We start from the raw sequence: 26,321 nt of genomic DNA, 5'->3' as shown, positions 1-26,321 counted from the left end.
ATTAAAAGAAAACAAAGAAATTAGAAAAACAAGACAAACTACTAGTAAGTATAAATATAAAAATGAGAAAGAATAACTTTTATATAATATATGATTTAAATATAATCTTTATGATTAATAAAAAGTTTAAGGAGAGTTCCACACAACTTGTGCTGCCAGGTGAATCAATTCAGGTGTCACCTAAATATACTATTTCTCAAGACTGGGTTACACAACTGATATGGAACTGACCTGCTACACATGGGTCCCCCGAATGATCTACACCATTCCTTGTAAGAAACAAAGAGAAAAAAAGCAGAAAGACAATGCAGAGAGCGTCAAGCAGTATCTATCATTGACGTATTGCTCAAACACCCCACTGAATCTCAGCTTCAGTATAGACTGCCTTTAACTTGAAAAGATGAACTCCTGCAGTAGTTACAAGTATCAGACAAGATAGTGTGTGGAAGAAAGTATAGTGCCATGCACATAGCTGATATTGGTTTTGTTTGGACTGGGTTAATACTGTCATAGGAAGCCCATCAATCATGGACTGCTGCAGAGATTCATTGGCTGTGTCCGTAGATCTATAAGCTCAGATATAAGTTGTATATTGAAAAAGAACACAAGAGCTGTCTCTGGATCTGCAGCATGGGTTCTGATTTCCTCCAGACCACCACCCTCATCAGACTGACTCACGGGTACTGTTTCTAATTCAAAAGAGTTCTATGAGCACATTACTAGCTTGGAAATTGTATAAGGTACATTTTTACTATTATTTACATTGTTTGTGCTAAAATAGAAGACTAAATGGTATTCAATATGTTATCATGAGTTCACAAAAGTGCATTTTAATTTGGTCAGTAGCCTGGATTCTTGGACTTATCTACACAGTGTTCCAATTAGCTTTTATTGTACCCTTGCTCTTCTGTGGACCTAATATACTAGATCTCCTGGGGAAAGATTTGTGGAGTTTGAACAGGTGGTGTTCCAGCTATGCTATAATGTTGACTTGGACCTATGTTTGTTTTTGAATGAGTTACCAAAAGTCATCCAAACTCACTGTAAGATTCATCTCATCAGCAAATATCAGCAGCTAAGACACTACAATGAGAGTTATAAGAAATAATGAAAAGTATCACAAGTTCTGTCAGTTTTGGAGAGGTGAGCACTTTAAACAGTCAACTGTTTTCACAGCTTTTCAATGAGTTGGGTGCACTCAACAAAGCTCCAAGTGAGATAGTTGTATAAAGGAGGAGTTTTTAAATATACTTTTTAGTGTCGTTATGAACTCAATATGTTCTTTAATCAGAAAGCAAGACCACAGCTCAAGGCACTCTTTAGCAATAGAAGTGAATTGCGAGATTTCTCTCCAAAGAGAATGAGCTCCAAAAAACAAGTTCTCTTCAGAGAGATATCTTATTCAGCCTACATAGAGTGGGGAGGGCCTTTATCCTGACTCAAAGTGATGTGCTAGAGTTTGTTGAATCCTCATGGGAAGCCTTACCCTCTCTGAGGAGTGGATGGGGGGATGGGATGAGGGGAAAGTGGAGGGAAGGGGACTAGGGGAAGGAGTGGAACCTGGGATTGGTATGCAAAATGAAAAAAATTAATAATAATTAATTTAAAAATAAAAGCCTTAGGTTATTAAATATATTAAATGCAATAAACTGCAGGTTTTTAAAGTTTTAAAACCATCTATCTAAATATAAGTTTATGACCTTAAAATTATACCTAACATGACTATAAGCCTGACTATATAGATATATATATTTCTTTACATATTTAAATATATTTAAATACATTTAAATGAGCTACATAAACCTAATACCTTAAACAAGAGTAAAAATATGCATAACATATAACAAAATTAACTTTAAATTTGTATCAATGAACCAAAATCCATACCAAAGTAAAATATGTAAAACTAATAGTTGTTTTTGGATTAAAGTAGATCTAATAATATACCCTCCTATCCTATAATTTCTATACTATATACTTCTTTTAGAAAGAGATCTGTGGATTTTATTCTTTTCTTTAGCCTATTTTTACTATGACCAATAACAAATTTATCCAACTCCCCCTTTAATGAAAACAAACATTTATAAACAATATTTTGGAAAAGTGGGAATAGTTTTTTAGACTACTACTTCCTGTTTTGCCACCTGCTTCCTACTTCCCATCTGACAATGGGTATGGGTAATCTTTGGAGAAACCTTGAGAAAATTTAGGATTATGGTCAACTCCTGACTGGAGTATTCTATGAGGCTAGACCATCTCAGCCAGTAGTCTTCAATCTGTTTTAGGTGTAGAACTCTGAGAAAACTGTTAAAGGTGTTCTGAAAAGTTGGATTATCTATCTGGGCAATCTGTTACCATTAGAGATTTTTCAGGGGGTCTTCCTTAATCAAACCTGATTTTTCCTAACTCAGAATGAACCCAGAGCTTCTCATTTCCTGTGGAAATAAAATCAGAACCTCCTTTCCAAAATAACATATTTTTTTCACTTAGATTGTGAAGTCAAGCTATTTTTAAAATATATAGGTTGGTTTAATCTAGCAGCTTTCATAACCCAAGGTCTTTAGGTGGCCAGAAATTTTAAAGACAGCACAATAAAATCCATAATCCAGACTCTGCTTATTTCCCATCTTTACACGACTTATTATGTATATATTTTACTTTATTTCTTTTTTTTAGGGATTTTTCTCTACACTTTTTCTTTTCTCTCTCAAGCCTATGTATATTTTTAAAGACAGTGTAACCCATTTAGAAGGGTTTTTCATTTTGTTTTGCTTTGTCTGAGTCTGTCTTCACTGTATATTTCTATCTTTTTCTGACCACATAAGTTTTTAAATTGCTAAACTGCAGTTTTGGCAGCTGGCACCACCCACCTCATTGGTCTGTGATAGTTTAGCTTCATGGCAGAGGTAACAACATGAGTCATGTGTACCACTTCAACTCTGAGCAGTTTATAAGTCTATGCCACCACCAAGTCCCATGCCACAGGCTGCTCATAAACCCTATGTAAGTGTTTGCTAGTAGGACCTTTTGTCAATAGTGCTGAGTAAGGCAGCTGTGTCTTAAAGGAGCCAGACCTCTGCTCACCACCAACAAACAAAGCCTACCCAATAAAATGCAGCCAGCAAGAAGCCATGCTTGACTCCATTCTTTTGTGTGTTTAGAATCCTTTTTTTAAGCTTTCTCAAGTTTTATGTGGAAATATTTGCCAAATGTTTGGGTGCCATATGTAGATGGAGTTTTCCTATCCCTGGCCATCTGTTCCCAAACACCCCTTCAGATGCTTATATTAATCATAAATATTCGAGCAATAGCTCAGTCCTGTTACTAGTCAACTTTAATCCATTTATATTAATTTATGTATTGACACATGGCTCATGGCTTTTTCTGTCCTCTAGTATGTCTTGCTTCCTGGGCAGCTGGCTGGCATCTCTCCTGACTCTCCCTCCTTCTTCCCATCATTCTTAGTTTGCCTTCCCTGCCTAGTTGTATCCTGTTCAGCTATTGGCCAATTAGCTTGTTTATTGAACCAATCACAACAACATATATTCACACAATGTAAAGAAATATTCCACACCAGCTTTGACTTTTGTTCCTGGTGCTGAGAGAGCTGTTTATAAAAGAAACTGGGATGCATATTTAAAGAGGGGTAGAATTTTGACAACATGAAAATGTAAGGAGGAGGAAACTGCACAATAACCTCATGTCTTCAATGCCATATGCCTTCCTACTCTCTTATTCTGTTTTCCTTCTTAGTTTCCTGTGGTTGATAAATTTTGAGATCTATTTGATTTTGTAATTTTGTTTTCAGGATTACTGAAGCTAATTCAAATCTTTTGTCTCTGGAAATAAAAACTCTCACATAGCTGAATCTTCTTATTTTCTTGAAAAATGTTTTGTCTGTATTTTTTGGAAGTGCCTTAAGTAACATGTTACACAGGTATACTCTTGTGTGTTCTAGTCTGTGGTCCTTTGACTTCTTGTATACATTTCTCCGCCACACTAAACAAGTGGCATTGGAACTCTGTTTCTAATTCTATGGCTCTACAGAATAGAAAATTATATAAGGAAGAAACATTGCCTTATATGACTTTATATCCACAAGTTTCTGTCAAGATTTAAGCATACCTGTTTAACAAAACAAAACTGTAGAGCTGCTGAAACTTATACCTAAACTCATGTATGAAGAAATAATTAAAATAGTCTAAACTAGGATAATGAAAATAAGAGAACAATAAATCATGATACAATTGTCCAAACATATGAATTTTAGTTTAAAAATAGTATGTTAATTCATAACACTGCCATTAAGGTTGCAAATGCATCACAAGAGATTGTTTATATAGAAACAAATCAGGACAAGAACTTTGGAATCTACAGGCTCCTCTAAAGCCATTGCTCTCTGTGTCCTACACAACTGTTTTCAAAGCATGGACAAACCACTAGGATGTGTCTAATATATTAAAATAAATAAAATTCTCATTTTAATACTGTCATGTGATACTCTGAAAATTCATAATCCTCCGTAAATCATCACAGCATGACCTGATAGAAACAGTGATCATCCAGTAACATTTTAAGTTTTTAAGTATGTTCTAAAATATACACATCTATTATGAATTTATTCTCTTTTTATTTCATGAAAATACTTTATCATACAATATAATCAGATTACAATTTCCCCTCCCCAACTACTCTCAGAACATCCTCACTTCTCCACCTACACAAATCCACAACTGTTCTATCCCTCATTAGAATAGAAACAGATATATGATAATGATAATGATACAGTAAAAATAAAATAAAGAAACAAGCAGTAGAAAAAGAGCCAAAAACAGCACAAAAAATACATATAGACACAGAGACACACACATTCACTGACACAGAAATCCCATAAAAACAGAAGGGCAGAAACTATATTGTATATGTAAAGAAGCTGTAAGATATTTCTAAAAATACGGGCATGCATAAAAACCCTGGTCTGAATGTGGCTGATGGTGGAGGAGGACTGAGAAACCAAGGACAACGGCAATGAGCATGAACTCTACAGCATGGACGGGCTCACTGTGAGCCTTGTCAGTTTGGTTGCTCACCTTCCTGGACTTAGGGGGAGCTGGGAAGACCTTGGACTTAACATAGTGAAGGGAACCCTGATGGCTCTTTGGCTTGGAGAGGGGCGGAGTGGGGATTTGGGTGGAAGGGAGGGGAGGGAAGGGGGAGGAGGAGGGGAGGAGATGGAAATTTTTAATAAAAAAATGAGAAAAAACACCCTGGTAAAGTATTATGAGACAAAGAACCTCCATATGCCAAAGATTGATCTTGCATTGGCCACCTACTGTTGGACATGAGATCTGGCCTTAGGAATGGTTTCTATATCTAGTGAGAGTCAATGAAGAAAAGTAATTTTCTCATTTGTGAGTGGTTAGAGCTCCTGGGTGGGTAATGAGGGCTTGTGACCATTTCCTCTCTCAATGCAGCGACCTCCATCATGCACAGACCTGTGCAGGCCCTGCACATGCTGACACAGGAATTCATATGTGTGTCGGTCCTGCTGGGTTTAGAAGGCTTTGTTTTCTGTGGGATTCTAGTCTCAACGTGAAACTACATCAGAAATAAAGGTCAGCAACTTTTTATTGTTGCCCTTAGTTCAAGGTCTCTGCCTATATTTCTTCAGATAGCATCCTGTAGAATATAGTCTTCTATGTCTTTCTTTGGCTTTGCATTTATATTATTAGTATTTGTCTTTTGACTTATTTATTTTCATTGTTCTGCAGATGTTCTCAGAAATTACTCAAGGTCCAGAGAAAAAGACATACCCTGTTCTTATGAATAAGATAAAACAATCAAGTGAAAGCATTCTATAATAGTTTGGAAAGATTTAGGAAAACACAAGAAGACTGTAAAGAAATTTGGAAACAGCAAAGGCATTCCTACAATTACAGAGCTCTAGGGATTTCTAGGGTCATAAGTCAAATCAATAGTTCTAGAACAGGGTGACATAAAAGGAGATGTAAATAGGAGAGTAGCATAGCTATTTCTTCATTTTACCATGGGCTTTATTTATGTTTTATTGGGGACACATCAACCTAGGGTGTGGTGTTGCAATTACCATTGTAACTGCCATTTAGTAAATTATATCATGAAATTTGAACACTCAGTGGCTTGTCATGGGGCACGTATGTAGACTAGTGAATTCGGTGTGTTATGTTTCATTTGATATAAAACATGTCCTCGGTAAAACAATACTTGTTTAAGTACAAGACGGGTTGGATGAGTCATTCTAGGAGCCTACAAAAGATTAACCTAGCAGGTATGTAGGTTCTATCTCAATCACAATTTAAACAGTGAAGTAGAAAATGAATGAATGATATACAATAAAAGATTACTTACAGGAGCAAGATTTATTGAATGGTCAACCCACAAAGCTGCCCAGGAAGGTTGCAGTCTCAATATGGATGCCAAGTTAGAGGTGCTACAATCCCACAAAGAAAAATAAACATGAGGTGGATACCAAGAAAAATTAATACTTTGTGTCTAAATGTCTCCAATTTTAAGGCAGTAGTTTATGGCTAGCCTGGTTACTATAATCATAATGATACACTTGCAACTACCTTAAAATATGGAGTAATTAAAAGAGGATATAGAAAAAGAAGCAGAGCCACAAGACTACTTGTGTTATAATGAGTTAGCAGACTGTAGAGTGTCTATGAGAGGCCTACGTGCCTACACTGTACCAGCTGGTAAAAAAGTTATAGTTCCATTGCATCTCTAAGATATCACACAAACTTTTGCTAAACTCTGACTTAGACATATACTGAAAAAAACATGGGAAATACAAAGGAAATGCAAAGAAAACTTAAAAATTGAATATCATAATGTTAACTGGACAGCTTATATTACTGACAATTATGTATGCTTGCAGATTCTAAACAGACAATCAAACAAGTGGTACACTGTGTGCAAGGTATAGCAGATGAAAAATTAACTCAGATCAATGTCAGTTTGTAAATTCCGCATGGAGTGATGCCAGAAAGTCCTGCATGTGAAAAAAATTGATGTTCAGAGAGGAGAGAGAGGGGGGGGGCAGTTAACATTTCCTTTGTAAGTCTTAAAGCACCTTCTATCTTCAGCACAACTAAAAGTTTGTTTCACATAAAAATTCTCCTTTGGGAATTGTGCTCTGTATATATTCTTTGTTTCATAAATATATAATTGCTTCTCTATTGATAGAACATTGCAAATCTCTCCTAACAGAAGACAAATTCACCCAAACATCAGTATAAGTAAACAAATCTGATCCTAGAAAGTAATTTTTCACTGAATTTGGAAACCAATGAACTGTGTTCAATGAGAAAAGTTCACACTGCAATCATTTAGGAGATCTTCCCATATTTCAGTAACTGTCTGCATATTCTCTTCATTGATGTCTTCATTTCTTGATTCCTCAGTGTGTAGATCACAGGGTTCAGAAAAGGAGTACCAACTGCATCAAATATGGCCAGGTACTTATCCAGGTGTGTGGAAGGAGAAGGCCATGAATAAATAAATATCAAGGGACCAAAGAACAAAACCACAACAGAGATGTGAGCAGAAAGTGTAGTCAGAGCCTTAGAGAAACCACTTGTGGAATGTTTCTGAACAGTGACTATTATGACAATATAAGACATGGCAAGTATGAAGAAGGAGCCTACAGAGATGAATCCACTGTTAGCTGATACCATTAATTCTAATTGGTTGGTGTCTATACAAGCAAGTCTGATGAACCGAGGAAAGTCACAGTAAAAACTGTCCAAAATATTTGGTCCACAGAAAGGCAAATTCAAAATATAAACAAATTGAACCAGGGAATGCATAAAGCCAACCACCCAGGCAGACACTAAGATGAAAATGCACATTTTGGCATTCATAATGGTCAAATAATGGAGAGGCTTACATATGGCTACATATCTATCATAAGCCATGCCTATAAGCAGCACCACCTCTACACCACCAATCACATGGATGAAGAAGATTTGAGTGATGCAACCTCTAAAGGAGATGACTTTGTGCTTTCTGAACAGGTCATAAATCATCTTGGGACAAGTGACACACGATGCACCTAAATCAATGAAGGAGAGATTGGCCAACAGAAAGTACATGGGAGAATGTAAGTGAGGATCAGAAGCCACTGTGAAAATGATGAGGGAGTTTCCTGTCATGCTTGCCATATAAAACACTGAAGCAAACACAAACAGAAGTACTTGCAACTTCCAGGAGTTGGTGAGTCCCACGAACAGAAATTCTGACACCATAGAATGATTTGTTCCTTCCATTGATCCTCTTTGCAGCACTACCTGAAGGACAGCAGTAGAAGAAACTGAAAATTATGAAAATTGTATTAATAGTTTAAAAGGATAGAACTCAAGGTTATGAAAACCTATTTTTCATTTAGCATTTAAATTTAATCCAAAGATGAATGTATATATGAACAAATGCTTACATAGCTACTTATCAGGTGACAGAAAATTACAAACACTCTTAAATACTCTTCCATACTTGCTAAAAGAGCTTTCATCAAAGGTTCTAAAATAGCAAGTTTTGGTTAGGTGTTAAAAAGCAAGTTTTGGTTAAGTGTTTAAAAAGTAACCTTATACAGACTTATTGGGAACATAAATTAGTGTATGTATTCATTTAAGAGAGTGTACAGTGAAGTTGGGGATTTAGCTCAGTGGTAGAGTGCTTGCCTAGCAAGTACAGAGCTCTGGGTGCAGTCTTCAGCTCTGAAAAAAGAAAATAAAGCATATATCCTTTTCTATAAAAATTTTAAAATAGGGCCTTCATATTTAAATGGTATAAAGCACATGCCTTCCAGTTGTGGGGCTCCAGATTCCATTCCCATTAAAGAAAGGAAAGAAGGAAGGAAGGAAAGAAGGAAGGAAGAAAGGAAGAAAGGAAGGAAGGAAGGAGGGAAAGAGGGAGGGAGGAAGAGAGGGAGGGAGGGAGAGAGGGAGGGAGGGAGGGAGGGAGGGAGGGAAGGAAGGAAGGAAGGAAGGAAGGAAGAAAGGAAGAAAGGAAGGAAGGAGAAAGAGGAGAGGAACAAACAGAAAAATGGTTAGATGGAGATGGAGACAGAGAAAATACAATAGAAAATAGGAGAAATAGACTGGGAGAGAGAGGGAGACCGAGACAGACAACTGAGAGATGGAGTTATTAACAATTATGAATTTTAGAATGAATCACCCAGAGGAAATGACACTGTTTGGCCCATGATCATTGAAACATTATTTATAATAACCAATATAGAAACATTCCAAGTGCTCCTTTACAGATGAGTAGACAATAAACATAAATACAAACATATACATGCACACATAAACACACACACATATATATATAGTATAGATATTTGAACTATTCTACAGTCTTTAAAACTCAGGGAATTCTGTCTCATAATAACATTTATGAACCTGGATATTATTTTGTTGTGTGCAACTATAGACACAAGAAGATAAATGCTGAAATATCTTATGTACAGATAAAATCTGAAGGAAGTCGTACTCATAGAAGCAAAGAATATGATGGTGAACCAGGTAAAAATGACATCGGAAGTGGATGTGAAGTACGATGATGATGACGTAAAAATACAAAAGCTCCATTGACATAATAGTTACTTCCTGGAGATCCAATGTAGCATGGCGATTACAGACAATGATAATTGTGTGTGGCACTCTTGAAAATTGCTGAGAGTCAATCATCAATGTTCTCACAACAGATAAGTATTCAGGTAAATATGTTCATTATTTTAAGATATATATATATATATATATAATGTAATGTAATATACATATACTTTTTAAATTTATATATAGATATTAAAATTAATCTTATATGTAAACAAACGCTGTATGTATATATATATATATATATATACATCAAAGATATACAATATTTATTTGTTAGTTACGCCTATATAAACCAAAAAGGGAAAAATGACCTATTATGCCCATAAAGGTTTATTTTTTAATTTAAGTACCATTTCTTTTTAAATTTATTTTATGTACCAACCAGTTCCCCCTCCCTGCTCTCCTGCCATCCCCTCCGTTTTCCCATCTACATCCCCTCCCCATCTCCTCCTCCTCCATCTCCATTCAGTAAAGGGACAGGCCTTCTATGGGCTTGCACAAAGCAAGGCACAACAAGCTGAGACAGGATCTAGCTCCTTCTCTTATGATGGGGCAAGACCTGCTAGTACAGCACAAGGACATGTTACCAACAGCCAACTAAGTGCCAGGGAGAGGTCCTGCTCTCACTCTTAGAAGCCTTACTAAGAGACCAAGCTACACGATTGTCACATACATGCAGAGGGCCTTCGTAGGTCTTGTGCAGTCTCCCTACTGTTTGTTGGTCCAATGTCCATGAGGTCCCTGAAGCTCAGGTCAACTGTCTCTGTGGGCTCCCCATCACAATCCCCCCCTAGAAACGAATTATCTCTCCTCCCTTTCTTACAAGGAAAATATAAGTAACTGGCTATCTTTTTCAAATAACTACTTAGGAGAATAAATGAAACACCCTTAGCTTTCTAATTTTAAAATTCAATTCAGTACTTTTTGCATTTTAATTACTCTGACTCTCATTCTCACTTTCACCCAAGAAAAATTAAATTTTTTCACTTGTTAAAACTCTTTAACTGTCTTACAGTTCAGAAATAAAATTAATATAAAAACTTGTTATGAACCATGAGAGATGGAGTTGGAGGGATGGCTCAGTGGTTGAGAGTACTCACTGATCTTGCAGAGGAAATGGGTTCAGTTTATCAGTACCCACATGACAGCTCATATCTGTCTGTAATTCCAGTTCCAGTTCCAACACATCCTTCTGGCTTCCTCGAGTACTGCTTGCAAGAAGTGCACATACATACATGGAAGCAAAAAAATAAATGAACATAAGCACAAAAAATAAACGTTTAAAAGAGGAGAAAATGTGAAAAATAAATCTAATTCATGATCTGGAAATTTTATTCTGTTTTCAAATTCTCAACAACACATGGAGAAATGAGTATGTATTAGAAAATTGCACCTCAAGTAAATTAAAAGTACTACAAACCTTTTTGATGTTTTCTAGTGTCTTTTACATTTCTTCATGTACAATATTATTTTTGCTCAAAGTCAAATACAGTGAACATTTTTCTATACATCAGAGAATTTTTCATAGTTATTTTCTCATACTATTCAATTTCTTTTCCAATTTGCTATCTACTTTGTTTTAAACAAACACAAATATGATCCATGCTCATAGCAATTTCAAAACTAAAGTTATATCTACAAATAAAGACCCACTTCTCATTGTTTAAACATCTTTGTGCATTTTACCTGTATAAAATGTACAACATCTTCACAAACTGGCTTCTCTGACTTCTCTAGCCTAAAGTACCAAATAATAACCTAACATAAAATATATGAAACCAATTATTCTAACCTCAAGAGATCATTGAGCCAAAGATTCTAAAAACACTTGATAGTTTTGAATGTGTTCATAGTTTAGACTCTCTCCCTAGGGGACTGCTTGATTTGTCCAGTGCAAATAAAGGATTTCATACCTCATAAAACAACACTAAAGAGAAAAAAGAAAACAAAATAGAAATGTTTATATCATTGTACTATTTTGCTATTTTGTTGTAAATATTGATGTCCAGCCATTATAATTAATCCCTAAAAGTAGAAAATTAGTTCAAATCCTGACTATGCACATTTAATCATTTTGGTATATCTTAAGAAAAAAGTATGAAACTTTCACTTTTATGTATTATATAATTGTGAATTTGTATATAAATTCAGATGTGTAGAAGTTCACAGAAGATATGAAACTTAAAAATGGAAGAAATAATTAACTACCAACCAATAACACAGGGGGCTAAGAGCAGAAACAAGCCAAGAGTAACCATGGTCTTCATGTCAATAAAATATAGTTCCTAAAGTCTTAACTACTTCAATAATACAAAAGAAAGGAAGGAGGAAGGAATAGAGAAAGGAAGTAAGGTCAAAAAAGGAAGGAAGGAAGGAAGGAAGGAAGGAAGGAAGGAAGGAAGGAAGGAAGGAAGGAAGGACAAACAGCAAAAGGAGTCAATGTATCAAGGTAGCCCTTGTTGCTGATAACATGATTCACTACATAAGAGACCTTAAAGACCACCAAAAATCTCTTAAAGCTGATAGTTTCAACAAAGAGTCAGTATACAAAATAAACATGCAAAAATCAGAAGCCAATGACAAACGTACAAAAATGAAATCCAAGAAATGATATGGTAGCAAAAATGAAAAAAAAAGAAAAGAAGAAACCTGGAGAAAAAAAAAACAAGAAAATGAAGACCTTTTACAATAAAAACTTTATGACACTGAAGAAAGAAATTGAGAAGTAAATCAGAAGATAGAAAGAGCTCTTTGCTCATTGATCAGAAGAATCAATGAGAAAATTGATATCCTACCAACATAAACTAGAGGCTTTATGAAATATCCTCAGTAAATACTAGAATCATCTGCACAGACATGAAAAACCAATTTCAAAATGTATATGGAGATTTAAAAGACCAAGAATAGCCAAAGTAATCCTGAACAAAAATACTACAGAGGGTGTCACCATACTGATTTCAAATCACAAATAGAGCCACAGTAATAAAAATAACCATGTTACTGGCACAAAAGAGACACATAGATCAAAGGTATAGATAGAGGGCCCAAACATAACTGCATAGCCACAGAACCTGACATTTCACAAAGACACCGAAAATATGTATTGGAAAAAAGACAGCATCTTCAACAAATGTTGTTGGAAAACCTCAATCTTACCATGTAGAAAATCAAACAAAAGACTTATTTTTCACCCTGAACAAAATTCAACTCCAGGTGGAAAAGGGACATCAATGTAAGACCTGATGCCCTGTAATTACTAGTAGAAAAAGCAGGAAGTACACATAAAATAACAGACACAGGGAAGAACTTTCTCAATAGGACACCAATAGCACAGACACAATGGCCAACAATTGACAAATAAGATTTCATCAAACTAAAAATCTTCTGTGCAGTGAAGGAAGCAGCCAAGTGAAGAGGCAGCCCCCATAAAGGGAAAAGGTGTTTTCCTGCTATAAATCTCACAGCAGATTAATATTTAGAACTCAAAAACAACTCCATTGAAATATCAGCTGTAGGAACTGGAGAGATGACTCAATGGATAAGAATACTTGGGGCTCTTGCATAGGACCTGGCTTCAGTTCCCAAGACCACATGGCAGCTAACAGTTGCCTATAATATCAATTCTGTGGTATATGGTACCATCTTCTGGCTTCTGGAGGCACTAAGCATGCACAAAGTCTGCATACACACATGCAGACAATACTCATACACATAAAATAACTTTTTAAAAAAACATGAAAGCATTCCTGTCAGGGAAGCAGGTAGGGTGGTTTCAGATCTTCATCTCTCCTTCTGCTCCTCCAGATCCAATCTCCCAGTCTCATCCCAACTCTGTAGCAGAACAGCAGATTTGGTCTGTGTGATCATGCATGTGGAAGTCCAAGGACAACTTGCTGGAGTCAGTGCTCTCCTTCTACCATCCCGAGGATAGAGCTCAGGTACTCAAGTAATAAACTCCTTTACCCACTGAGCCAGCTCCTCATTCCCTGAAATGTGATCTTTTATAAAGATTGCAATCCCCTTCAAAATTCTGTCCTTCTGTTTCCATTTCCCTATTATATACATGTTGTGAAGAACTAATTATTGCATTTAGAGTATAGCTTTTATATTCCTTTCACCCTCTATCTAAATCTTTATTACACCTTTTATTTTTATCTTTCTTTCCTGCCCACCTCTCTAGCCTTACGTCTTACCTTTCTTCAAAACTGAAGCTCCAATCACACCAGTTCTCTCAAATATCATGAGACACTGTTATATTTCTCATTCCCATGAAATTCTCTCTCTCTCTCTCTCTCTCTCTCTCTCTCTCTCTCTCTCTCTCTCTCTCTCTCTCCTCTCTCTCTCGTGCTGTGTGTGAGAGAGAGAGAAAGAGAGAGAGAGAGAGAGAGAGAGAGAGAGAGAGAGAGAGAGAACTCCTTCACTCATGCTGAGAGTACTAAAACAGCTACTGAGTTATAGAAAGTAAAGAAACCAGAGAAACACACTGGGACTTCCAGGCAGTATGGTCTACTGGATTTGGGTAACAATTTGTTAATGAATGTTCCTCTTTACAACTCTAATGAAAAGACTCATAAACTCTTGCTAAATGATGTGTCTTTCTTGATAATTATCTTCAATACAGATAGCATCATACTTTTTCTTTAGACATTTTTGTCAATATTTTCTATTCATCACTTTTAAACATGGAATTCAAAGCATGAGAAAGAATGAGGCTCACTAACTGTTGGTTCAGAGTTCATTGCTCCCACATGTCCAGGACAGCTGTTTCTGTGGATTCTCTCATCATGACCTTGACACCTCTGGCTCATACATTCTGTCTTTCTTTTCTTCAGGAGGATTCCCAAAGCTTGGACCATTGCTTGGCTGTGGATCTTTGCATCTGCATCCATCCATTACTGGATAAAAGCTCTCTGATGACAATTAGGGTAGTTATCAATCTGATTACAATAGATGGCCAGTTCAAGTGCCTTTTCCACTATTGCTAGGAGTCTTAGCTGGGATCATCCTTGTGGATTCCTAGGAGTTTCCCTGGCACCAGGTTTCTCATTAGACCTCTGTCCCACCTCAAACTGCCTTCTACACTCGGCCAGACCATCCTGCTCCCTCAAATTCTCATCCCTTCACCTCCCCCACTCCTGTCCCTCACTTGTGCAGAAGATCTCTTCTATTTTCCCATCCCAGGGAAATCCATGAATCCCTCTTTGGGCCCTCTTTGTTCTCTAGCCTCTCTGGGGCTGTGCATTGTAGGTTGGTTGTACTCTACTCCTAATATCCACTTATGTTTGTCTTTCTGGGTCTGGGTTACCTAACTCAGAATTATTTTGTAGTTCCATCTATTTGCCTGCAAATTTCAAGATGTCATTGTTTTTTACAGCTGATTAATAATCCATTGTATAAAAGTACCACAATTTTCTTATCCATTCTTCAGTTCGGGTACATCTAGGTTGTTTCCATGTTCCATGAATAATATTGCTATGAACATAGCTGAGCAAATGTCCTTGTGGTATGATTGAACATCTTTTGGGTATATACTGAAGATTCATGTAACTGGGTCTTGAGGTAGATTGATTCCCATTTTCCTGAGAAACCACCATAATGATTTCCAAAGTGGTTATACCAGCTTGCACTCACACCAACAGTGGAGGAGAGTTCCCCTACTCCATATTCTCTCCAACATAAGCTGTCATCAGTGTTTTTTATTTTAGCCATCCTGACAGGTGTTAGATGGTAATTCAGAGTCATTTTGATGACTAAAGATGTTGAACAATTCTTTAAGAGTCGTTTGGCCATTTGAGATTCTTCTGTTGAGAATTCTGTTTAGATATGTACACATTTTTTAATTGGATAATATGACATTTGTGTCTAGTTTTTTAGTTCTTTATATATTATAGAGATCAGCCCTCTGTCAGATGTGGAGTGGTAAAGATCTTTTCCCATTCTATAAACTGATTTTTTGTCTAATTGAGAGTGTTCTTAGCTTTACAGAAGCCTTTCAGTTTCAGGAGGTCCCCATTTACTAATTGTCGATTGCAGTGTCTGTGCTACTGGTGTTACATTCAGGAAGTAGTCGCCTGTGTCAATGCACTCAAAGCTAGTTCCCACTTTCTCTTTAGCAGATTCAGTGTCACTAGATTTATGTTGAGGTCTTTGATCCTCTTGGACTTGAGTTTTGTGCATGGTGATCAACATGAATCTAATTGTATTCTTCTACATGCCAACATCCTGTTATAACAGCACCATTTGTTGAAGATATTTTCTTTTTTCCTTTGTATAATTCTGACTTCTTTGTCAAAACCAGGTATCAATAGGTATATGGATATATCATGGTCTTTTATTTGAGTCCATTGGTGCATATAAACAGAGTGTAGAAAATTTTTTCACAGAGATGGGTCAAAATGCACTCCCAAGTTCATGATACCAGGACGTAGAAGACTTTCTATACTTCAGTAGCTGTTTGAGAACTCTCTGTATTCCTTGATGTTTTATGTACTCCTAACTGTGAGTGGGTGTGTCTCTGACTCTTTTGCCTGCTCTTTAGACTATATTCTGTTTATTTTACCTTGACCAGCTTTGATGTGAGGATTTTTGCCTTGTTTTATTGTATCTTGTTTTGTCCTGTTTTGGCTGTCATCTCTGGAAGATATGCTCTTTTGTGAAGAGAAACAGAGAGGGGAGGTAGTGGGAGGTAAGAAGAGGTATGTAGTTGTGATGCATTATATAAAAAAGAATCTTTTCAATAAATAAATACATATATGAAATACAAACATTAAAAAGTTTCTAGATCATACACAAGGACAAGACGTTCACTTACTTGGAATCCATACTTACCCACAGAGAAAACTCCTAAGACTGGTGTTTGGAATTTTCTTTACTTACACATTAGCCCTACTTGAAAGTGCTGTTTCACAGACACTTTCTTTACACTCATAACTAATGAAATATCCATGAAGAGAAAGACCATCCTATGTCTTTGCCTAGTGTAGTAATTAATGCTTTTCCTTGGCCTATACAAAACTAATGAATCAAATAAAACATATTCCAAGACATTCAGTCATTATTGATGGACAAGGTGTTTGGTATTGAGGTTCCTAATATAGATTCATCAAGTTCAATGTCTCTTTGGAGCAGTGCTCATATAAACCATCATCCATGTGTATTTCATTTTTAATCTAGAAATATTGCAAGCTTACTCACACACTCAACTGAAACATTTCATATTTGAAACTTCTCAAATTGGTTGGAACATCTCTACTTTTAATTATTATTTAGTAAATTAAATGATTGTCTCCTTTTCAAATATATACATACATACATACATACATACATACATACATACATACATACATAAAAGAAAATGACTTTGTAGCTTCAAATTTACTGGACTCAATAAACTAAATGTTTAGTTATTCTTTTGGTACAAGTCCTTTTGTGTATCCCAGGTTGGCCTCCTGGCAATCCTCCTGCCTCAGTCTACTAAGCTGTGCACCAACATGCCCAAAATACCTTTAACAATCCTTTATATATTTCTGATTTTCTTTCTTACTTTATACCACACATTAAAATAATACTATTTTTCAAACTTCTTTACCAATAGTTTTTCTAGTTGTTGTTCAGAAATAAAATGGATATAAACACTACCTATAAATGGTAGGAGAAAATCAAAAAATAAATACAAATCCAGGTAGCTTTAGATATGATTTTGTTTTGAAATTATCCATATTATATCTAAAAATGAAATTGGCTGTTTATAAAAGAATATAAGATAGATATGAATTAGAAGTAGAATTTGGACCACTTGAAAATGCCAGGAGGAGGAAACTGCACAAAAGTCTCTCATCTTCAATGCCATATCCCTTCCTACTCTCTTATTGCTTTCCTTTTTAGTTTCCTGTGGTTGACAAATTCTGTGATCTATTTGAGAATTTGTAATTTAGTTTTTAAGATTGTTTAAGCTAACATATCTTTTGTCTCTGGAAATTACAACTCTCACATAGTTGAACATTTTATTTTCTTGAAAAATATTAAAAAGCTTTTGTCTGTATTTTTGAAAGCACCTCAGGTAATGTGATACACAGGTGTGTTCTACTGTCTTCCAGTCTGTGGTCTCTTGACTTTTTGTATATACTTCTCCACCACACTAAACTAATGACATTGGAACTCTGTTTCTCACTCTATTGCTCTAAAGAATAGAAAATATTCCAGGGAAAGAGCAATGCCTTCTATAACAATACCTGATGGCTCCTTGGCCTTGAGAGGGAGGGAGGGGAGGTATGGGTGGAGGGGAGGGGAGGGAAGGGGGAGAAGGAGGGGAGAGAAAGGGGAGAAGGAGGGGAGGGAGGGGGGAGGAGGAGGGAAGGAGATGGAAATTTTTAAATATAAAAAAAAATAAACCATGAGAAAAAAAAAAAAAAACAATACATCCACAAGTTTCTGTCAAAATTTAAACATTCAATGAATACCTGTTTAACAAAACAGTGTAACTACTGAAAAATTAATCCTAAGATCATGTATAAAGAAATAATCAAAAAAGTTTAAACTAGGATTACTAAAATAAGAGAACAATAACTCATAATACAATTGTCCAAACATATATTTTAGTTTCAAAAAGAGTACATTAATTCATAACACTGCGTTTAAAGTCATAAAAGCTTCACAATAGATTGTGCACATAGCAACAAAGCAGGGCAAGAACATCAGTCTCCTCTCATAGACTCCTCTAAAGCTGTTATTCTCTGTGTCCTACACACTTGCTTTCAAAAGCTTCTACAAACCATTTGCTAAAGGCAAGTTGCAATGTTAATTGTAGCACCACACCCCAGGAGAATAATCCTTCAGTAACATTTTTAGTCTCAAAAGCATATTCTGAAATATAAACAATGTATTATGATTTTTTATTTATTTATATTTATTGATCTCTACGTGATTCTATTTTAAATTTAAATATTTAAAATAATATTATATCTTTTTAATTTTTAAATTTTTTTCTTTTTTTCACCCTGCTCTAGTGAGCAAAATGAAATAATCAAGTGAAAGAATTCTGTAATAGTTTGAGAAAATTTATACAAACACAAGAAGATTGTAAAGAACCTCAGGACAGCAGGGGAATTCCTACAGATACAGAACTCTAGGGATTAAATCTGTAGTTCCAGAACAGTATAAAATAATCGTAGATGTAAATAGGAGAGTACCACAGATATTTCTGCAGTTTTCCTGGGCCTTATGTTTGTTGGAGAACGCATCATCATGGGGTGTGGTGCTACAATTACCATTGCAACTCCCCTTTTGCAAATTACCTCACTAAACCTAAATACTCAGTTCCTTGTCATGGGACACATATGTAGACCAGTGAATTTTGTGTTATGCTTCATTTGGTATAAAGTATGTCCCCTAGTCAAGCAATACCTTGTGTAAGTACAAGATGGCTTAGACAAAGCATTCTATAAACCCACAAATGATTAAGCTACCAGAGATGTAGGATCTAGCCCACTCATACTTTAATCAGTGAGTAAGAAAAGGTATGGATGATTTACAATAAAGAATTACTTACAGGAACTAGATTTATCTAATAGTCAATACTCAAAGTTGCCCATGAATATTATAATCTCAATTGAGATGCAAAGTTAAAGGTACTAGACCCCTACAAGGGAAAATGGGCATGAGACAGAGACCAAGGATAGTTAATACTGTGTCTCTCAATGCCTCCAATTTCAGCGGTGTAGTTCATGGCTAGCCTGGTGACTATAATCATAATGACACACTGGCAACTAGCTTGAACCATGGAGGAATTAAAAGGGTATATTGAAAAGGAAGCAGAACTACATCACTACTTCTGTTCCAGAGTCTCTTAATGAGTTAGCACGCTATAGAGTGTCTATGAGATGCATAGGTACCTACAATGTAAAAACTGATTTAAAAACATTATAACTTCATTTGCATCTCGAAAATATCACAAACATTTTTGCTGAACTCTGACTTGGATATATACTAAGAAAAAAGAGCATGTGAAATAGAAAGGAAATATGAAGGGAACTTGAATAAATGTGAACATCATGTTAACTAGACAGCTTATATTCCTGAGAATTGTGTGTGTGTGCTTGCAGATTCTAAACAGACAGAAAAATGAGAGGCTGGAGTGTATGCAAATTACAGAAGATGAAAAAAGTTGATTCAGATCATTGTCAATTTGCAAAATACGCATGGAGCACTACCTGAAAGTCCTGCATGTGAGAAAATTTATGTTCAGAAGTGAAGAAACAGTGGTGGGGGGGTGTTTACATTTCCTTGGTAAGCCTTAAAGCAATCTTCTATCTTCTGTACAACTAAAAGTTTGCTTCACATAAAGTTTGTTCTTTGGGAATTGAGCTCTGTCTTACTATAACCTTTGTTTTATAAATATATATTTGCTTCTCTGTTGCTAGAAAACACTGCAAATCTCTCCTAGCAGAAGACAAAATTCACCCAAATATCAGTATAGGTAAGCAAATATGACAAAGGAAAGTAATTTTTCACTGAATTGCATCAACAAAAAATTATTCAATGATGAATGTCCACACTGCAATCATTTAGGAGATCTTCCCATATTTCAGTAACTGTCTGCATATTCTCTTCATTGCTGTCTTCATTTCTTGATTCCTCAGTGTGTAGATCACAGGGTTCAGAAAAGGAGTACCAACTGCATCAAATATAGCCAGGTACTTATCCAGGTGTGTGGAAGAAGAAGGCCATGAATAAATGAATATCAAGGGACCAAAGGTTAGGACCACAACAGTGATGTGAGCAGAGAGTGTAGACAGGGCTTTGGAGGAACCACTTGAGGAATGTTTCTGAACAGTGACTATTATGACAATATAAGATATGGCAAGTATGAAGAAGGAGCCTACAGAGATGAATCCACTGTTAGCTGATACCATTAATTCTAATTGGTTGGTATCTATGCAAGCAAGTCTGATAAACCGAGGAAGGTCACAGTAAAAACTGTCCAAAATATTTGGTCCACAGAAAGGCAAATTTACTACATAAACAAATTGAACCAGGGAATGCATAAGGCCAACCACCCAGGCAGACACTAAGATGAAAATGCACATTTTGGCATTCATAATAGTCAAATAATGGAGAGGCTTACATATGGCTACATATCTATCATAAGCCATGCCTATAAGCAGCACCACCTCTACACCACCAATCACATGGATGAAGAAGATTTGAGTGATGCAACCTCTAAAGGAGATGACTTTGTGCTTTCTGAACAGGTCATAAATCATCTTGGGACAAGTGACACACGAAACACCTAAATCAATGAAGGAGAGATTGGCCAACAGAAAGTACATGGGAGAATGTAAGTGAGGATCAGAAGCCACTGTGAAAATGATGAGGGAGTTTCCTGTCATGCTTGCCATATAAAACACTGAAGCAAACACAAACAGAAGTACTTGCAACTTCCAGGAGTTGGTGAGTCCCACGAACAGAAATTCTGACACCATAGAGTGATTTGTTCCTTCCATTGATCCTCTTTGTAGCACTACCTGAAGGACAGCAGTAGAAGAAACTAAAAATTATAATTGTATTAATAATTTAAAAGGTTAGAACTCAAGGTTATGAAAACCTATTTTTCATTTAGCATTTAAATTCAATCTAAAGATGAACAGATGTATGTGAAAATGCTTACATGGCTACTTATCAGGTAACAGAAAATTACAAACACTCTTAAATACCCTTTCATAATCATTAAAAGTATTTTTATCAAAGGTTCAAAAAACCAATTTTTGATTCAGTGTTAAAAAATGAACCTGTGTGATTGTTATTGGGATAATAAATTAGTGTGTGTATTTATTTAAGAAAGCGTACAAGAGAGTTGGAAATTTAGCTCAGGGATAGAATGCTTGCCTAGCAAGTATAAGGCCCTGGATTTTGTCTTCAGCTCCAGAAATAGAAAAGAGAGTATATAGGCATTTCCATAACAATTTTAAAATAGGGTCTTGATATTTATCGGTATAGTACTCATGCCTTCCAGTGTGTAGGGTTCTGGATATCATCCACATTAAAAAAAGAAAGGGAAGAAGGAAGAAAGAGAGAGAATGAAAGGATGGAAAGAACGAAAGAAGGAAGGAAGCAAGGGAGAAAGGAAAGAAAGAATGAAGGGAAAGAGGAAGGAAGGAGAAAGACGAAAAGCAGAAAAATGGAGAAATAAGGATGGAGATATATAAAATACAAGAGAAACAGTATAAATGAACTGGGAGAGAGAGGAAGACATAAAAGATAGGGAAAGAGACAGACAGGCAACAGAAAGAGAGAATTATTAGCCATTATGATTTTTTGGAATTAATTATCCAGAGGAAAATGGCCCATGATCATTGAAACATTATTTATAATAACTAATATAGACATCCCATGTGCTCCTTTACAGAAGAGTGGAAAATAAACATAAATGCAGACATACACACACTCACATATATACATAGTACAGATATAGTAGACTATTCCATAGCCCTTAAAAATAAGGGAACTTTGGGTCTCATATTAACAATAATAAAACTGGATGCCATTTTCATGAGTGAAACTACAGCCACAAAAAGATGAATGCTGAAATATCTTATGTACATATAAAATCTGAAGAAAGTCATACTCATAGAAGCAAAGAATATGATGGTGGACCAGGCAAAAAAGGTATCAAGAGTGGGAGCAAGATAATGATGATGTTAAAATTACAAAAGCTCCATTGACATAGTAATTACTTCCTGGAGATCCAACATTGCATGGCGATTACAAACAATGATAATTATGTGTGGCACTCTTGAAAATTGCTGATAGCCAATTATCAAGGTTCTCACAACAGATAAGTATGTCAGGTAAACATTTTTGTTAGTGTAAGATATTTGTTTTTATATATATAACTTAAAATATGTATCATTTATTAATATGTAATATATGTATTATATGACATTAAATGTAATTTGATATGGGTTTTAGCCTAATATATTAATATATAATAATAACAAATATATAATAGCTTAATATACCACATATGCAAGCAAATGTTGTGTACCAAAATATACAGTATACAATTCTGTTAAATGTGCCTATACAAAACCAGTTAAGGAAAATCTACGTATTATGTCCATAGAGTTTTGAAACAGAGACCACACAGTGATGCTGGTGGCAGTCATGTAGTGTTCTGTACAATGTGGTATATTTGGATTACAGTGATGCCCTTCAGTATAGAAAATGACAGTTCAATGTCAAATTTCATATTCTAGCTAAGTGTTTGCTATAAAATAAGAGGCATAGATGAGAATTTCTTCCTGGAGAGTTCAGCTCATGCGTAGAAATTTAAAGCCTCACATGGTAGCCATGCTGTAGTAGAAGCATTTGTTCAACTTTGAAAATAATTATGACAATATGTTGTAGGTCTACTTCTCCTTAGAGAACAAACAACACAATAGAAACAAAGCAGGTTCTCAAAACAAAATTAAGAAAAAAACAAAATTCAGAAAAACAAAATAATACTATGGTTCAGCTACTAACAAATCATTCCAGAGATTGTTTATTAATCTTTTGTATATATTATAAAACTCATATTTCATGTTAGTGTATAAACATAAGAAGTATTCAACATATAGGTGATCTACATAAACTAATTAATATTGATACTAATATTCTTTCATTTTTTCATAATACTTTGAATACATGAGATGAATGAATTAAAAGAGATAGTATCATAAAATAGAAAGAAATTCCATTTCTGGAAGACATTTCAAAATGTATTACTTATTCCCCTTCAAAATATGTTAACTACCACTTATTCAATAATAGATTATTCAAATTACTTAGTAATTAAAGTATACTCTCAGTGTAATTTAAATGTATTTTTCTCAAAGAACTCTGGGTGTCTCCTTAGTGCTTATAGTTAATTAAGTGAAATTCATTAAGTGTTATATATCAACTAGATATAACTCCCATAGATTTAAGGACTACAATGATTTTTTTCATAACCCATGCTAAAATTCAGAATTGCAACATAATGTATATAAGTATTTGTTGAAATATAAAGATGCAGTTTGATTATTTCAAGCACACATGAATATATACCTGGTTATAGGTTTAAAGCAAGAAAGGAGATTTACAGATTTCTAAAGTGACAGAGAAACTAGAAGCAAACCATTATAAAAGTAAAGAAAAAGACAATGAGGTCAATGTGAAAATCTAAAACCAATAATTGGAGAAAAAGTAAAGTTTAAGTATAGACAATTTAATCAATTTGTATGGTTTTCCAACCATTCCTCAAAAGCTACATAACTATAACCAATTACAGAGCTTCAAACATCTTTCAAGTTCAAAAGCTATGGGAAGCATTGTCAAAGAACCCTGTGTCCACCATGAATTTGTCTTTTGGACGGCCAATCTCCATCACCTTGGTAAAACCCAAAAATGCTTTTGAGTTTAGAGTAGAATGATATGTAACTATACCACAACAACATGAAATTTAGAAACAGATAATGGTCAAGACATGACAGGTTTAGAGTCACTTGACACAGAATAGCATCCAAAAATAAGTCCAAAGAAGAGTCATGTAGACATCTGCAAACAGAGAATGAAGGATACGATGTTCATTTGCCTATGAGCCACCAAGAACTAAGGAAACACACACAGGAAAGGTCATTTTAAATCTTTTCTCACCGTTGGTTGTGTTTTAATTTTACTCCTGTTTATTATTTAACATGCATTCACTTACAACGATTAAAATATCCGTGATACAAAAGGCAGACTTCATTATTTTTACTTACATTGTGAGTATTCACCTTGTTCATACCTATATAGTCCTAAATATGTCATATATAGTATTCTCCAAAACAGATTTTCAGACACCTAAATTTTTAATAATTGCCTAATTCTTACAGGAAGTATTTGGTGATGAGGTTCCTACTGCAGAGCTGCGAGTTCAGTGCCCTACAGTTATCTGCTGTGTTAGAGCACAGCACCCATCAAAGCTACCACCTGTGGATACTTTATCCTGTTTGATAAATAGTGTAAGTTTATTACTCCTGCAAGACAAACTCTGGATTTTTACTTCTCAAGTTGTAATGAACACTGCTTTACACTCAAAGAACCACAAACCCTTCTAATTTAAGAACAAATGCTGCTTTTATTGACTATTGAGGAAAATATACTTATGTGTCTTTTTCAAATAACTACTTATGAGCATACATGACACAAAACAACACCCTTAGTTTTCTAATTTCAAAATTCAATCAACTCAATACCTTTTGCATGTGAATTACTCTGATTCTCATTGTCACCCAAGAAAAATTATGATTTACCACTTGCTAAAATCTTTAACTGTCTAGCAGTTCAGAAAATAAATTAATATAAACATTTGTTATAGGCCACAGGAGATGGAGTTGGAGGGATGGCTCAGTGGTGGAGAGTACTCACTGATCTTGCAGAGGAAATGGGTTCAGTTTATCAGTACCCACATGACAGCTCATATCTGTCTGTAATTCCAGTTCCAGAGAACCAAACACATCCTTCTGGCTTCCTCAAGTACTGCTTGCTCGACGCACATACAAACATGAAAGCAAGAACTTCATATTCATAAAATAAAAATAAGTCTTTTAAAAACAGAGTAAATGTGAAAAATAAATCAAACTATTGATCTGTAAGTTTTATTCTGTTTTCAAATTCTCAACAATGCACAGAGAAATGAGTACGTATTGGAAAATTACACCTTGTGGAAATTAAAAGTACTACAAAGCTTTTTGATATTTTCTGGTGTCTTTTACATTTCCTCATGTACAATGTTATTCTAGCTCAAAAATCAAAGAAAATTAGCATTGTTCTAAACATCAAAGATTTTTTTCAAAAGTATTTTCCCATGCTATTCAATTCCTTTTCCAGGTTGCTATACTTTGCTTTAAACAAACACAAGCACTTTAGGTATTATCTATGCTCATAGCAATTTCAAAACAAGAATTGTATCTACAAATAAAGCCACACTTCTCATTGTTTAAACATCTCTGTGCATTTTACCTGTATAGAATGTACAACATCTTCACAGACTGGCTTTCCTAATTTCTCTAGCCTAAAGTACCAAATAACAACCTAACATAAAATATAGGAAGCTACTTAATAAAACCTCAAGAGATCATTAAGCAAAAGATCCTGAAAACACTAGATAATTTTGAATGTGATCATAGTTTAGATTCTCCCCCTAGAGGACCATGTAATTTGTCCAGTGCAACTAAAGGATTTCATACCTCGTGAAACAACACTAAAAAGTAAAAGGGAAACGAAAATGGAAATTTTTTATCATTGTACTATTTTGTTGCAAATGTTGATAACCAGCCATTGTAACTAATCCCTAAAACTAGATAATAATCTCAAATACTGACTATAAACAATCATTTAATCACTTTAGTATGTTTTATGTTTGTTTGTTTTTGGTTGTTTTTCTTTTTTAATTCTTTTTATTTTATGCTTTAAAACAGAAAACAAACTATCTTTTATCATTTTACATACCAATCCCAGCTCCCACTCCCTCCCTACCTCCTATTCCCTCTACCTTTCCCCCAAACTAACACCATCCAGCTATCAGAGAGGGTAATGTACATTGTTTGGGGAAGGTCCAAGACCCTCCCTACTAGATCTAGGCTGGGAGAGGTATCCATC

At 35.2% G+C, this 26,321-nt stretch overlaps 2 protein-coding genes across 2 annotated transcripts; both read right to left on the bottom strand.

Moving 5' to 3' along the window:
• Window positions 1–7,370: 7,370 nt before the first annotated feature.
• Window positions 7,371–8,309, bottom strand: LOC119814847 (olfactory receptor 4F3/4F16/4F29-like). Its single transcript, XM_038330912.1, has one exon. It carries the CDS (start codon window positions 8,307–8,309, stop codon window positions 7,371–7,373), a length of 939 nt encoding a protein of 312 aa, XP_038186840.1.
• An 11,912-nt stretch (window positions 8,310–20,221) lies between these two features.
• Window positions 20,222–21,160, bottom strand: LOC119814817 (olfactory receptor 4F3/4F16/4F29-like). Its single transcript, XM_038330874.1, has one exon. It carries the CDS (start codon window positions 21,158–21,160, stop codon window positions 20,222–20,224), a length of 939 nt encoding a protein of 312 aa, XP_038186802.1.
• Window positions 21,161–26,321: the final 5,161 nt, after the last annotated feature.

This window comes from Arvicola amphibius, chromosome 5 (genome assembly GCF_903992535.2).
Source record: "Arvicola amphibius chromosome 5, mArvAmp1.2, whole genome shotgun sequence".
Lineage (NCBI taxonomy): Eukaryota > Metazoa > Chordata > Mammalia > Rodentia > Cricetidae > Arvicola > Arvicola amphibius.
This window is presented reverse-complemented; position numbering and strand designations above follow the sequence as displayed.